Genomic DNA, 12,894 nt, shown 5'->3' with positions numbered 1-12,894 from the left:
GTGTCGAACTAAGATGGCTTGTGATCAAACTATGCCTCCATAGCACAACATGGATCAGGGTTTCCCTTGTTTTTCTCTGCCAGGATGTTTATGGACTGGCTGATGTGACACAACAATGCAGTCTGTTGATGCCGACTTCACAGCAGGATTTGAACACTGAGAGCTCCAGTTAAGAGCTCATTGTTCTTCTCATGTTGATACAGTGGAGCTGCGACTTAATTAAAACATTTCTGATTTGGAAATTTTACATTTCAGCCTCAATAAATCAGGCAGGGCAGAACTGCAGTAACTGACCACATATCGAGTCCCACCCTCATTGTTGATTCACTATTAATAGTTTAGTAGAAATAACATTAGTTTGTCCGGAATGGATTGGATTACAGGGAATTAGGGATTTGATAAACATCAAGGATTTGAAAATGTGAAAAAAAAGTAACTTCCCCAAATTCGTGCCATATTTTGCTGCTGTGTCTGCAAATTCACAAAGGCTACTTCACTCCACTGTATGCGAGATTTTAGACAGAGGCAGAAAAAGGCCCTTGGTCCAGCACTCTGCTATACAAGAAAAAACAGCTCATATGTAGAAATGTTTGTTCTATGCACAATTTTCCCTGATTGTTTGAGAAGTATCCAAAATTTGTGTCGCAATTTTCACAAGGGAGTTGGTAATGTGTCCTGAGGCTAAAGCAGTTATGAACCACTGGTCTAAACAATATGTGCCATTTCTACAGTGACGTCTCTTTTCAGCTGGTAATGAAATAAGGAACTCATGTTTATAAAATGATGGCAGACTTTCATGGTGAATTTGACATGTCATCAAGCCTTTAGTATTAACAGCTTCAGAAGCATGGCAGCAGTTACGAAGAGAGGGTGGAGTTTAGCAACAGTCAAGAAAAACAAAGGGGAAACCATGTCTAAGAGACAGTTAGCATAAATGCTGCCTATGTGCTGTTTTAGTGGCTACAGAGCATGCCGGAGCTACAGCTACGGATCATGCTATCTCAGACTGTAACTAAAATTATTCTCACGCAGGGGGCGCGGGCACTGGAATGGCCACTGGCGCTGTGGCCCCTGATGCAGCCGTCCCCGACCCAGACCCCGACACCGGCTTCGGCACCGGGATGGGCGAGGACGCAAGCATCTGCTGCAAGCGTCGTTTTGGCTGCAGCACCTTCAGAGGGTTAAATCTGAGGAAAAGAGACAAGACAGAGAGACACCACAGCTACAGATTTAAACACTGGAAGCTACACAAATAAAACCACCACTGCCACTAACCAGAGGACTTGAGAACGTTATATGTGGACACAGTATCACAAGGTCCAATAAACTGTAAAACCACATCAGCCCAGCCTTGACTTTTATCTGTTAAACAGGCAGAGGGAGTCCTGTAGCTGGAAGAGAAAACACATTAAAACACTCAATACGCTTGTTTAGCTACGTGCTGTTTACTGGTAAAGGACTTAAAATAGACTGAATTCAGTCAGCCACCTCCATCTCTTTGTCAATACTATCTCAAGTATCTTTACCAGGATTGTAAGAGCTGATTGGAAAAAACTGCAGACGCAAACTTTGTTAATGCAGCACAACCTTGAAGAAAAAAAAAAAGGTTTTAGTTACCACCTTCTTATATAGCACTCTTTTGATAAATGTTAAAAAAAAATAAAAATAAAAAAACAGGTGGGATTTATTACATGAAGTTAGAAGAGCTTTAGGGTTGCCAGGTTTTGCAAAATTCTTTCTGGTTGATTGACTGACAGTAAAGCTGTTATTTGTTGATTAAGAGTATACCATATGTTATCTTCTAGAACAAAGTTTTTCATTCCCAGATGTTGAAGAGAAAATGTGCAGATTTCCAATCTCATCTCTGCCAACCTGGGACGAAGCACAGAGCAGATTAAAAACATTTTGTTGCTGATTAAGCAATGCATTGTGGTACATGGAGGCACTGCAAGCACGCACATTTCTTCTTTCTCAGTCAGTATAGAACACAGAGGAATGTTCTGCTTCAGTTTACTACATGAAACATGATCAAACATTGAAACAACCCCCCGAAAACATGTAGAAATTCCTTTCCAGAAGGTCAGTTTTCTCAACTGACATGAGGTTCATCACAGAAATTAAGTTGTCTTTATTTTATTAAGATGCATGATGTTCTGCAAAGGGAGGTCAGAGGCCAGACTGTCAATTGGAGCCGTTAAGAATTGAAACGGTTAAAAATGGATAAAAATTACCCAGATAAACTTTACATAACTTGGCAACCCAAAATCCATTACAACTTTGTTTTAATATGCCGCCTGATTAGATAATAAAGTGGTGCTTATAGGGGTGTAAAATAAATAATGGAAACAATGGACTGCACTACTACAGATAAATACAGCTGACATGATTTCTGGTCTGTCCCTATGATCTTTTCCTGCCAGGTCTGACCTGCATCATGACCACACTTTTGCTCAACCCTACCAGCAGGCAGCCCAGCATCCACCTGTAGGGTTCGACTGGAGGGTTTAAGATACAATCCCATCACTCCTCACATATTTGCATGTAAAATGTTACAGCAAGGAGTGATGAGGTTGGAGCCTAGTCACCAAACTCAACACTATGTTCTTCTGCTGCTGCAGAAGGAAAAGGAAACTGGAACAAATGCACCTTGGGTTGTCTGACTGAACTGAGTGACAGTAATAATCAAACAAACCAGTTGATTCTATTGAGAAAATATTTGCACACTCCAACGCTGGCCCACCTGGACTTATGCTTGTGGTTGAAATTCATGTTTGTCTATTATTCCCATTGGTTAGCATGAAGTCCTCCTTTCACTTTGCAATCTTCCTTTTAAAAAAAAATCCTTTATCTTTGTCATCTTTACAAGAAATGTAGTTATTTCTGTATCGTAACCAAGTCTTGGATTACATTATAATCAATACGGGTAAACTGGGAAACAACATTAATCCATATATTATTAAAGATGCTTTTAAAGCTATCAAAACATGATTTACACATTTTGTAGATGCAATTCCACAGACACAGATCTTTCATAGAAAGCAGCACTTTGCCCACTACAGAAAGCGCTCAAGAAACCCTTTTTATTTGCAGAGTGTAATGAATGGAGTCTTTTGCATCCTGCAGTCGGTTACAAAAAATATGAACATCAGTTTGTTGGCAAACCTTTGTACAGACAGTCTATACAAAATCTTACTTCTAATTTGCATGATTTAGTTGTTCTTTGTTGTGAGCTTCAGGCATAGCTTACTCAATGTTTTACACTTGGCCTTGTGTCATTTGTACGTGTCCATTGTATAATAGTGTTACATGTCCTGTTGTGTGCGCGTGACATTGACTTCAGTAGGTTTGATTCACATTTGATATTTGCTTTAACTAAGACCCGTTTAACTTTCTACATTATGTCTGCTCAATGCTGCTCCACGTCTATCCTGCATGTTTTTTATATTAACCCAATTGTGCTTTTTGTTTGGCTGACGGATTTTCACCAGTGACTACTTATCTGTCCGCTTAATCATTGCCATGTTTTTTATCTTTAGCTTTTAGTAAGATTTGAATTTGTTTTGATTTTCTAGGGAGCCTTTTAAAAAATCTGTCCAGGGACAACAGATCAAAATGAGCCTTTTGGCTAACTCTGGTATATTTACAGAAATGTTGTTGTCCCTGTAAAATAAAAATAAAATAAATGTAAAAGTAGTTCCATAGGGTTGCATCGCTAATAATTCTTAGCCAATCACAGTTGATTTTGTGATCTGAGATGCTTGTTAAAAAGGCTTTACTGCCTTCTTACACTGCAGAAAAGCTAACTGTGCAGCGATCTTATTATTTGTCCTGTTTCACACATGAACACTTATGTCACAAACATGAATAACTGAGCCTCATTTGCTACCTACCGGCGAGAGCCCAACCCAGATCTCCTATTGGCTGGTGCAGGGGCAGACATGGGGCCAGAGAGCCTCTTGCTGAACCTCTAGCTTCTTGTCCTCTGTTTGTCTCTGCGTACTTCAGCTCAACACTGAGAGCCTGGAGGGAAACACACAGACATGACCAGTGAGTGACCACATGCATTCAGACACAGACTGAAAGAGAGAGAGGAGAGACGAAGAGGCCTCGGCCTTGAGATTGTCAGAAAAACAAGAACTATTAAGGTCATTATCATCATCATCATCACACACAAACAGTCACACAAAATGAGCTTTGCTGACTGTCTGTGTTTGGCACTTGATGCCTCAGCTTTAAGCATGGTGCCACAGATTTTCACTGACACTTAGCTGGCAAAGACAGAACATTGAGTTTAGGCAGCCAATCAGAGCACAGCCACTTTAGGAGAACGAGCCAATCATAACTCATCTGTCTCATCTGAGGCCAAGTCCCAGAGAGAGCAGCAGAACTCAGCGAAAGGAGCGGACATTTTCATCTGCATCAGTATGTGATCACAGACGACCACTGTTTCATGTGTGAGAGAGCTCCCATGAGCCTCTTTGAGTACTCTCCTCCTGCACACACGTGGCTGTGACGATGCTGTTAAGTTAGGACAGAGCATCTCATAAATGATTGATAATCATCCCTGTGGGTGACCTTATAAAGCTTGAAAGAAAAAAAAAACAGTGAACAAGGGCAAAGAGGAGGATTATTTGCAGCAATAACACATCTCACACAGCTTAGTAAACTCTTCAGAGCCCATTTGTGCGTGTGCATAAATGCATGATTCTTGCTTAAGGTCACCTTCTTGCATGCTGTGTTGTACCTCTGCCAACCACTGCTGACAGTAAAAACTGTCCTCTCACTCCCACTCCAATGACAGTGAGAGAGGACATGCATGTATTATTGGAATAAAGTAAATAAAGCCTTATACTTCCTACTTTAAATAAGAGCTTTTGAATACAAAACTTCCCCCTGTACAGCTTTATTCATATCTGAGCTCTTATTCCTTTCTCTGCTCTCTATCATTGATGCTTTTTGCAGCATCATTGCTTTGAGTGGTTTCAAAAGAATTACTAGATGCCAGATGGGACCTGCGTCTGTGTTATCTTTTGTGTGTGAGGGTGTGTGTCCTCAGAAATGTGCTACGTCATATTCACTGTCCTTTTTTTAAAGGGATACTCCAATCCCCTCATAAGGAGTTCCACCTTGTCTCCCTTTGCATGTATACAAAGTTTTCAGCAGGATTGTTTACCGACCAAACAATAGTTTGAGCAAAGTGGGACGTTTATAACACTTTTTTAATTTGCTTTGTATTTTAATACAGTGATAATGAATGGTTAAGCTGTTGTATTTGTTTAATAAAGACTGCCCAGGTAGTCATGATGTTATGGCTGATTGGTGTAAATTAGATGTTACATTCAGGGGCGTGTCCAAAGGGATGGCCAGGGGTGGCATGGGCGACTCTAGAAATGTGATGTGCCAGCCCAAAACTTTGAAACATTGATTGGCTATTTGCCAATCTGTCAGAGGCTGAACTTGTGTTAAAACCATCTATCAGGGTTTTGTGTGGAAGGCTGCAGGTAGCTTTCTTTACTTATAAATGCAGCATATTTTCTTTCTTTCTTTACATTTTTTAATAAAAACTTTGCACATCTATCATAACACAGGTGCATAGGAAAGTAAACTAACTGGAAGGAAACAAACTAACTGGCTTTTAAGAGCCTTGAGACAAATCTTTTTTTTTTCTGTGAAACACAACGCGAATGGTGCCGTTATATTGTGTTATGAAAGTAGATGTGATTGGTAGGGTTAGAAAGGGGGAATTATTTATATTTATTTGAGTGAGCTTGTGCACACATCACACTTCAAGCCCTGCAAAAGTCGGTGCACCAGTTGGGCCACCCGACTCCAAAAAGTCTGGACACACCCCTGGTCATTCCTCGGTAACATGCATGTGCTAACAGACTTAAAGCTGAAGACAATTAATCAGGATTTTTCTGTTTTTATTCCTTCATCATTTATTATTCTAACAGACATTTCAATGTTTTTTCTTCATATTTTCCTCTCCTGTCTCTTGCCTCCTGTTTTTAACCTCTTTTCATCCCTCTTATCCCCTTCCTATAATGGATGTTTTGATTTCATAACGTCATCCCTTAATCTTCCTTCTTCCTTCAGGCGCAAACTCGTGTGCACAGACACAGATAGCACGCCAGGTCTGGCAGCATGGTAACCGTCTGGAGTTATATTATTGTATAATAATATTATTACAGTGTCACATTTTTCATCCAGCTACTATTTTTTTTTTTTTTTTTTTAAGGTTTATTTTTGGCCTTTTTGCCTTTATTGATAGGACAGTGGATAGAGTCGGAAACAGGGAGAGAGTGGGGAGAGACATGCGGGAAAGTGGCCACAGGCCGGACGCGAACCCGGGCCGCCCGCGCGAGGAGCAAAGCCTCGCAACATGGTGCGCGCGCTGCCGCTGCGCTATCGGCGCCACCCAGCTACTATTTTTATATTTTGTTATTTGTGGTTTTGATACATGTTCATATCATTCCATCTGTTTATGTATTTTGTGATAAAGGTGTTAAAGAAATGATACAGAATAGTATCTGGCACACAGATGGAAATGTTTGTCGTAGGTCTGCATGAAATACGATATGCAATAAAAGTGTTAAATAGTGCAATAAATTAGAATAAATGTAGCCTGCATGTAAACTATAACACTGTTTCTACCTCTATCTTTTGTTGAAGTTTTATGAAACCTGTTTGCAATAATGTCCTCTTAAATCCAAACAGAATAAAAACAAGCGTTGGTTTTCCTTCACTAACTATTGAAGCTTGCAGCTTTGGATTCATTAGACTGCCCAAAAATGGTGTAAAAGCATGGCTGATATACCCAGGCCTCCATCCAGTAGGTGCAATGTTCACATGCTGAGTGAAAAAGCATTTCTTGCCTACATTAGAACAGTTCTTTTTTTTTTTTTTTTTTTTTATTGCGACTTGAGACTTTCAGAATGTTTTTATTGTGAAGGTTAATCTCTCAATGGTGATAAAAACTCCATTCATTGTGCAGCCATAGTGAATAAACAAGGAATGAAATGGTCTGACCAGAAATACAATAATACCTGGCACACAAATAGGAATGCTTTTCTATTGTGTAACATAATCTTCAAATATTGATTATTTTTTCCCAGAATTGGCATTTGAACATTTTAATCGCACCGAGAAGGCAGAATCTTCTAACCACCATCACAACAGATCAAACCACATGACGGCACATCATGCAGGATTTATGAAGCTACGCCTGTTATGTAAAACTTTCACCAGCTAGACGTATCCCGAGTGAGGTCATAAGCGAGCAGCTTCTGTGCTGATGAGACGGAAACACAAAGCAGGTAGAGAGAAGAGGTAAAGGGCTAAGAACGAGGGTTAAAGTAAAAGAGGAAAAGCTAGAGAGTGCAAGAGAGATGAAAAGGGAAGACGGTGCACCATTTTTGAGCATAATACCAGGACACGCAAAGATAGTATGACGGATATAACCACACACACTCACTGTCCATTCCATTGTCTGCAGCAGAGATGTTGCTGCAGTTCATTCATTAAAAGTCACAGCGTCCTTGTAAAAATATGACCTTGAATCATTATGCACATATCTGCACTGTAGGTGTTTTTGTTGTTGTTTTTTTTAAAGGAAAGTCGAATATGGTTTGAATGTTTATAACAAAACTGACAGAACGTAGAAGTATAAACTGGTTTGTACGAAAGAATTATCTAGAATAGATGCAGAGACACAAGGAGGAAAAAAAGACTGCAGTGGAAGAGCAACTCACGACTTGCACCCCAAAGATTAAGACAGGGTGGGGAAGGTGTGTGTAAGTGGGAAAGTGTGACTCACACCAGCTAGTGCATTAACCATATGAGAAACAGACAAATGCTATCAAACAGAGGTTTACAGACAGTTAGACAGCCACAGGAGCAAACACTGAGTCACTGCTGTTAATCCAGAATAACCCATTCAACCCTGAGGATGTATGTAGGCCTGCATGTGTTTGAGTGCTGCGTGCTGAACATTGTGGTGTTTGGACACAGATCAAAGACAGACTGAATCACACATGGATCAATGCTGTTTATTTAGCCCGCTCTACACATGAGCTATCCCTTTGTGTTGGCTTTCATGTTATAACGAGTGAAAGTCACATTGTGCTGAGTCATGGTGCCTTGAGGCTATGGCCAACAACTAGCTACTTTCAGAAGTTGAATATGCTAACACAGTGAAAATGTAAACTTGTAGTCTTTACATATTGTCAGCAGTAAAAGTTGCCAGGTTTTATCATTGACTGTAGGCACATACTGTATAGAGATGAACAGCTCCTCCCGTTGAAGCCAAAAGACCCCAAGCGAATGCTGACATACTTTTGCTGGTGATCTGATTTGGAGTCAGAGCCTGGTTTCTGAAGCATTTTTTTCCCCACACTAACTTTAAGTCAAGAAACTGCAGCAAATTATGTGAATCTCACTATTTGGCATTAAATATGAAATTTATCATAAATAAATAAAGAGCTAACTATAACAACAGAAACCAAGTTTGATTTAAAGTTTATTTGATGCGTACTTTAATTTTCTTGTTTGCCATATAACTATCAACACATAGAGCACATGGCTTATTTCAGCCAATCGGTAGGGGCAGCTCTAAATGTTTTGGCTTCATTTTGAGGAGATGTCATTGTCTATTTTTATTGAATTTATAAAACTTGACTTGATCCAATAACAGGAAGTGAGCCCTCCTGACACATTTTAACTTTATCTGTCTGGATAAGTTCTGTCACAACCCGTTTCATTGTAGAACTTGAGTGTTGATAGACAAACCATCTTCTTGGTTGTGGGACAGCCTTCCTCTCAGTCAGGTCTGCCCCCTCTGGAATCTTTTACGGCCCGCCTCGAAACGTACTTTTACATGTCCTACTTAGGTTGCTTGTATTTCTATCAAATACCATATATTATTGTCTAATTTAATCGTTAGTATTCCAGTGTATCCATGTATGTGTAAGTTTCATACATATTTATTGCTCTTTTGTTTATTTTGAACCACGCATACGCATAAATAACAGGCTGCATCATGAACATAAATGTTCACATGCATTTGTGAAACTCATGTTACTGGAGGATTCCTAATGAGGGAGCGCCACATAAATCAGAATGGGTAAAACACCAAAGTAGATGTTCCAGGTGGCATAATTGCAGGAACTTTCCGCCTTTGCTGTAGAAGATCTCTGGTGTGGCTGGTGAAGCCACATCCAGTCTTGCTACCGTGTAACCTTACACTGTTCCCAGCAGTTATATGCACTTTGCATCTCTGGGATGTGTGGTGTTCATTTCTGAGGAAATTCACAACTAACGTTCCAAACCACCGTAAGATAGGCAAAGCTGTTGTTGCTGTGCATTTGCATAGTTAAAAGTAGGTACACCCAGGCCTTTAAGCTCAAAATTTAACAAGCTTGCTATAGCTGTTTAATACAAATGCCCTCAGAAAATCTTTTGATTTGTTTTTGCAGCCACCCTGCACTGTTTTCTAAACTGTCTGCAGCGGATGAAACGTTCCCAAAAACGTGGCTCTGCGTCTCCATCTTACTCTAAAGCAGGCCTAAAGAGCTGCCAGATGGAGCTGGCTGGTAGTATTTGAGCACCAGTTGCCCACTCAGTCACAACATTTCAGTGATTTTCATTCTGGAAGTTCACTGCTCTGATGTGTTGAAATGTGAAGGCTTGAACCTTTTCAAGATAATGAAAACGATCACAAGAGGCATACAGATGGCAGTGTTAAGGATCTAAGCGAGTTACAGCAGAAGAGTGAATCGAAAGGAACCTGGTGGTTTCACACAAACAGTCATTGTTTTCTGTGCTGAAGGCTGTCTGGGATGTCAAAGGACAATCATACAGCAAGTTGTGGCCAAACCCTTGAATGTGGCCTCACTTGCGATGGAAATATAACAACACTATATCGACTACACTCTCCTTCAAGCCTCTACTGTTCCAGGGAAATGCATGAAGTCAAAACGTGAACGTACATTAGTGTGAAGCAGGGTGTTGCTGGAGAAGAGTCAAACATATACTTACTCATTTATGATACTCAGGAAATGCAGTCTTAAAATAACCCTTTGGTTTTCACTGTGTGCTCAGATCAGGCCGGTCCTGCAGAGTCACCAGAGTGCTGCAGCAGATGCTGACCAGATAGGCTAGGATCCAGCATCACACAGCAAAAAAAAAAAGCTGCATCACAGTTCTCAGCGGACCATGAATTAACACCAAACCGAGGGAGAAACAGGGAAAGGGAGGGGAGAATTTTTTTTGTCTGATCACTATTTGATGTTGACAGGATCTGACTGCATGCAAAGGCCCTTAGTTAATTTGACTTCTGAGGCGCTTTAAACAGCTCTTATCTGAGATGACTACAAACCCGTAATCTTAATCTGCTCAAAAGCTCTAAAAATGGTTCTCCACGAATTTGTCATTTGAGAGCCCAGTAGCAGCGATCAAAAGCATGCTAGAGCGCTGCAGTCTAAGTGATCCTGCTAATAGTCTGTGTGAACTATTCTCTTCAGAGGCAAGACAGGCAGAGAGCATTGACACAAACAAGAAATCGATACCCACAATCACAGTAATACCATGTGGGTGGAGACTGAGCACTACCCACATTAATCTCTTCCACTCTCTGTCTGCATCTGGCAACATGCAGGATAATGATGCAAATAGACTACGACAGAAGTTATGGGGGGGGGGGGGGTGTATCCCTTTTTTTTAGTATGTTGGGAAATAGTTTCTAACTTACTGCAAAGTCGTATAAACGTTGATGTATCGCCATGGCAACTTCCAGCACATTGTTCTGTTTCAGGGTTTTGCAACTTCAACATTTTAGTTCACTACCGGACATTTATCACATGAGTCACATTTTAAAAAGTTTGTTTATTGTTCACGTGAGCCGAGGTAGATATGCTGGGCAGGCCGCTTACCGCTATAGAGTGAGTGTGACGCTGATGCTGCTCGGGTTGCACAAAGTTTTGCTGCCTCATATTTGTCTCTGCTCCCCTCACGTGGCTATGTGTTGTTCTCCACCTTTGGTTTTGTATGGATATGTTTCAGTGATATCAACACAAAAACAGTCATAAAACAGTTATGTGTGTGCATCATAAAAATGAGTCTTCCTGGTCGTCCTTTTGCATGCTTTACCCAAGCCCCACCTCATACAGTATTTGAATAAAACTTTAAGGTGTATTGTCCACACCATGTATGTGATAATAACTCAGTTATGTTGTTCAGATTTTCTGCACAAATATGATTGTATTCAGATTGATATCATAAAGTTTGGATGGCAACAACATTTGAAATGTATTTTTTGTAAATTGAATCCTAGCCACATTTACCCATCGTTTTGATTTGACATAAGTTTGTTTTAAGTTGACTTCAACATGACATAGAATATTATGTTGACTAGTAAGAAGACATGTCTCTCAGAAGCTACGCTCAGTCCATGCTGCTTTAATATCTTTTCACTGAGTTTTTCTGTTGTGACAGAGGAGTTCTGTGATGCTTTGACAGCACAATTGATTGAAGGGTAAAATAAAACTAATCTAAATTTCTCACCAATGGGAATGTGTCACCAACACAGTGTAAAAATGCCTTTGTCATTCGTACAGCAATCCATGGCTGATACACAAGCAACAAATACTGCAGAGTCGGTCTTAGTAATGCTACTGTAGCCTTATCATATTTAACTTGCATATTGGACTAACAGCACATGCATGGATAAGTGTGTTCCATGTGTGTAAGTGTAGAATGTGTAAAAGTATTTGTCAAATCATTCAGATTGAAACATGTTCTTATATTATATTGAAGTAACATTTATTTTAAGTTAGGCTACTAATAATCAATAGATTTATATTTTCATTCAATTACCTTTTGATCTTAAGGCCTTTAACTCATGTGATATCAAACATTGTTGTTTTTTAGTAAAGATTTAATTGCACTGTATGCAGATTCGTGAGTGCACCATGTTCACTGGAGTATACATTGTAAAGGAAGTGTTGGAGTAGAACAGAATAGCATGACTGCAAAGGTCCAGTTAGGTTGTTGAATGAGTATATTTGGTTCTGGAGGTGTGGATTCAGCATTAATTCAGAGTTGTGTGGCCTGTGGTGATGGTGCCCAATGTTTTCATTGAAACCAAAATCCCTGGTGGCGTCTCCGGCTGCAAGGTCATACTGCAGCGCCAGGCAACCTGTCACAAATGATGTCACATACTATGGGTCTACAACACTGTTTACGTTATTTCTCTGTCCGACAGATTTTAAGTAACATGTTTGTTTTGACGCTGGCAGCAAGATAAAAACACGTACCTGACGCACAAAGGCCCAGAAGAGTTAAACGCGTAAAAATGGGCGCACAGGATGACACGACATGTAAACATCTGCCGGTGCGCACTGCGCAGCATCCCCCCATCAGCTGCACCAAAATAAACATACAACCAGTGCCTTAGCTTTATCCAGCAGAAAACAACAGGCTTTAAATTTTCACAAAGCTCCACGCATTTACTGCACGTTTACTCCATGCATGCATTAACTGTAGTCTTTGATGCACACATCACACCCTCCACTCCACAGGCGCATCCCTCGCAAGATGACAGCTCTGCCGCGGCCAATGACACTGGTGCTTTCAATGACAAGACCAGGCCTCACTTACCTGAGCTCCATTTCCCGTCGCACTGTTAGTCCTTTGGCGGATCCATCGCCTCGGTTTTGGTTGTTTCCTTGCGGTTTTTCACCCAGAACTCCTCCGGTTGGAGCGGTGACCGTCGATCACACACTCGAAGAGGAGGGGAGGACAGGAGAGTGGAGAGGGGGGCTGGGCCGGGGGAATGCAGGGGGTGCGCTGGATGGCTGCATCGTGAGGACAGGCACGAGGGTATATGGATGGAAGCAT

At 40.7% G+C, this 12,894-nt stretch overlaps 2 protein-coding genes across 4 annotated transcripts in view; one reads left to right on the top strand and one right to left on the bottom strand.

The window, feature by feature from the left end:
* The window catches only part of lamb2l (laminin, beta 2-like), a 67,158-nt gene that overhangs the window by 1,604 nt on the left and 52,660 nt on the right, over positions 1 to 12,894 (top strand). The gene's annotated exons all lie outside the window — the stretch shown is intronic.
* The window catches only part of snphb (syntaphilin b), a 26,139-nt gene extending 13,245 nt beyond the window's left edge, over positions 1 to 12,894 (bottom strand). The window contains exons 1-3 of one of the 3 annotated variants that reach the window (XM_079359064.1): positions 12,655 to 12,894; positions 3,891 to 4,020; positions 1,029 to 1,187 (exon numbers count right to left, since the gene is read on the bottom strand). In XM_079359064.1, the coding sequence (XP_079215190.1) occupies positions 1,029 to 1,187; positions 3,891 to 3,940 (209 nt within the window). In that variant the 5' untranslated portion in view covers positions 3,941 to 4,020; positions 12,655 to 12,894. The remainder of the gene's footprint in view (positions 1 to 1,028; positions 1,188 to 3,890; positions 4,021 to 12,654) is intronic. The other 2 variants (XM_079359066.1, XM_079359065.1) reach the window with 2 other exon arrangements.

This window comes from Symphodus melops (genome assembly GCF_947650265.1).
Source record: "Symphodus melops genome assembly, chromosome: 13".
In the NCBI taxonomy this organism is placed as follows: Eukaryota; Metazoa; Chordata; class Actinopteri; order Labriformes; family Labridae; genus Symphodus; species Symphodus melops.
Note: the sequence above shows the minus strand (reverse complement) of the source record. Positions and strands in the feature narration are given on the sequence as shown.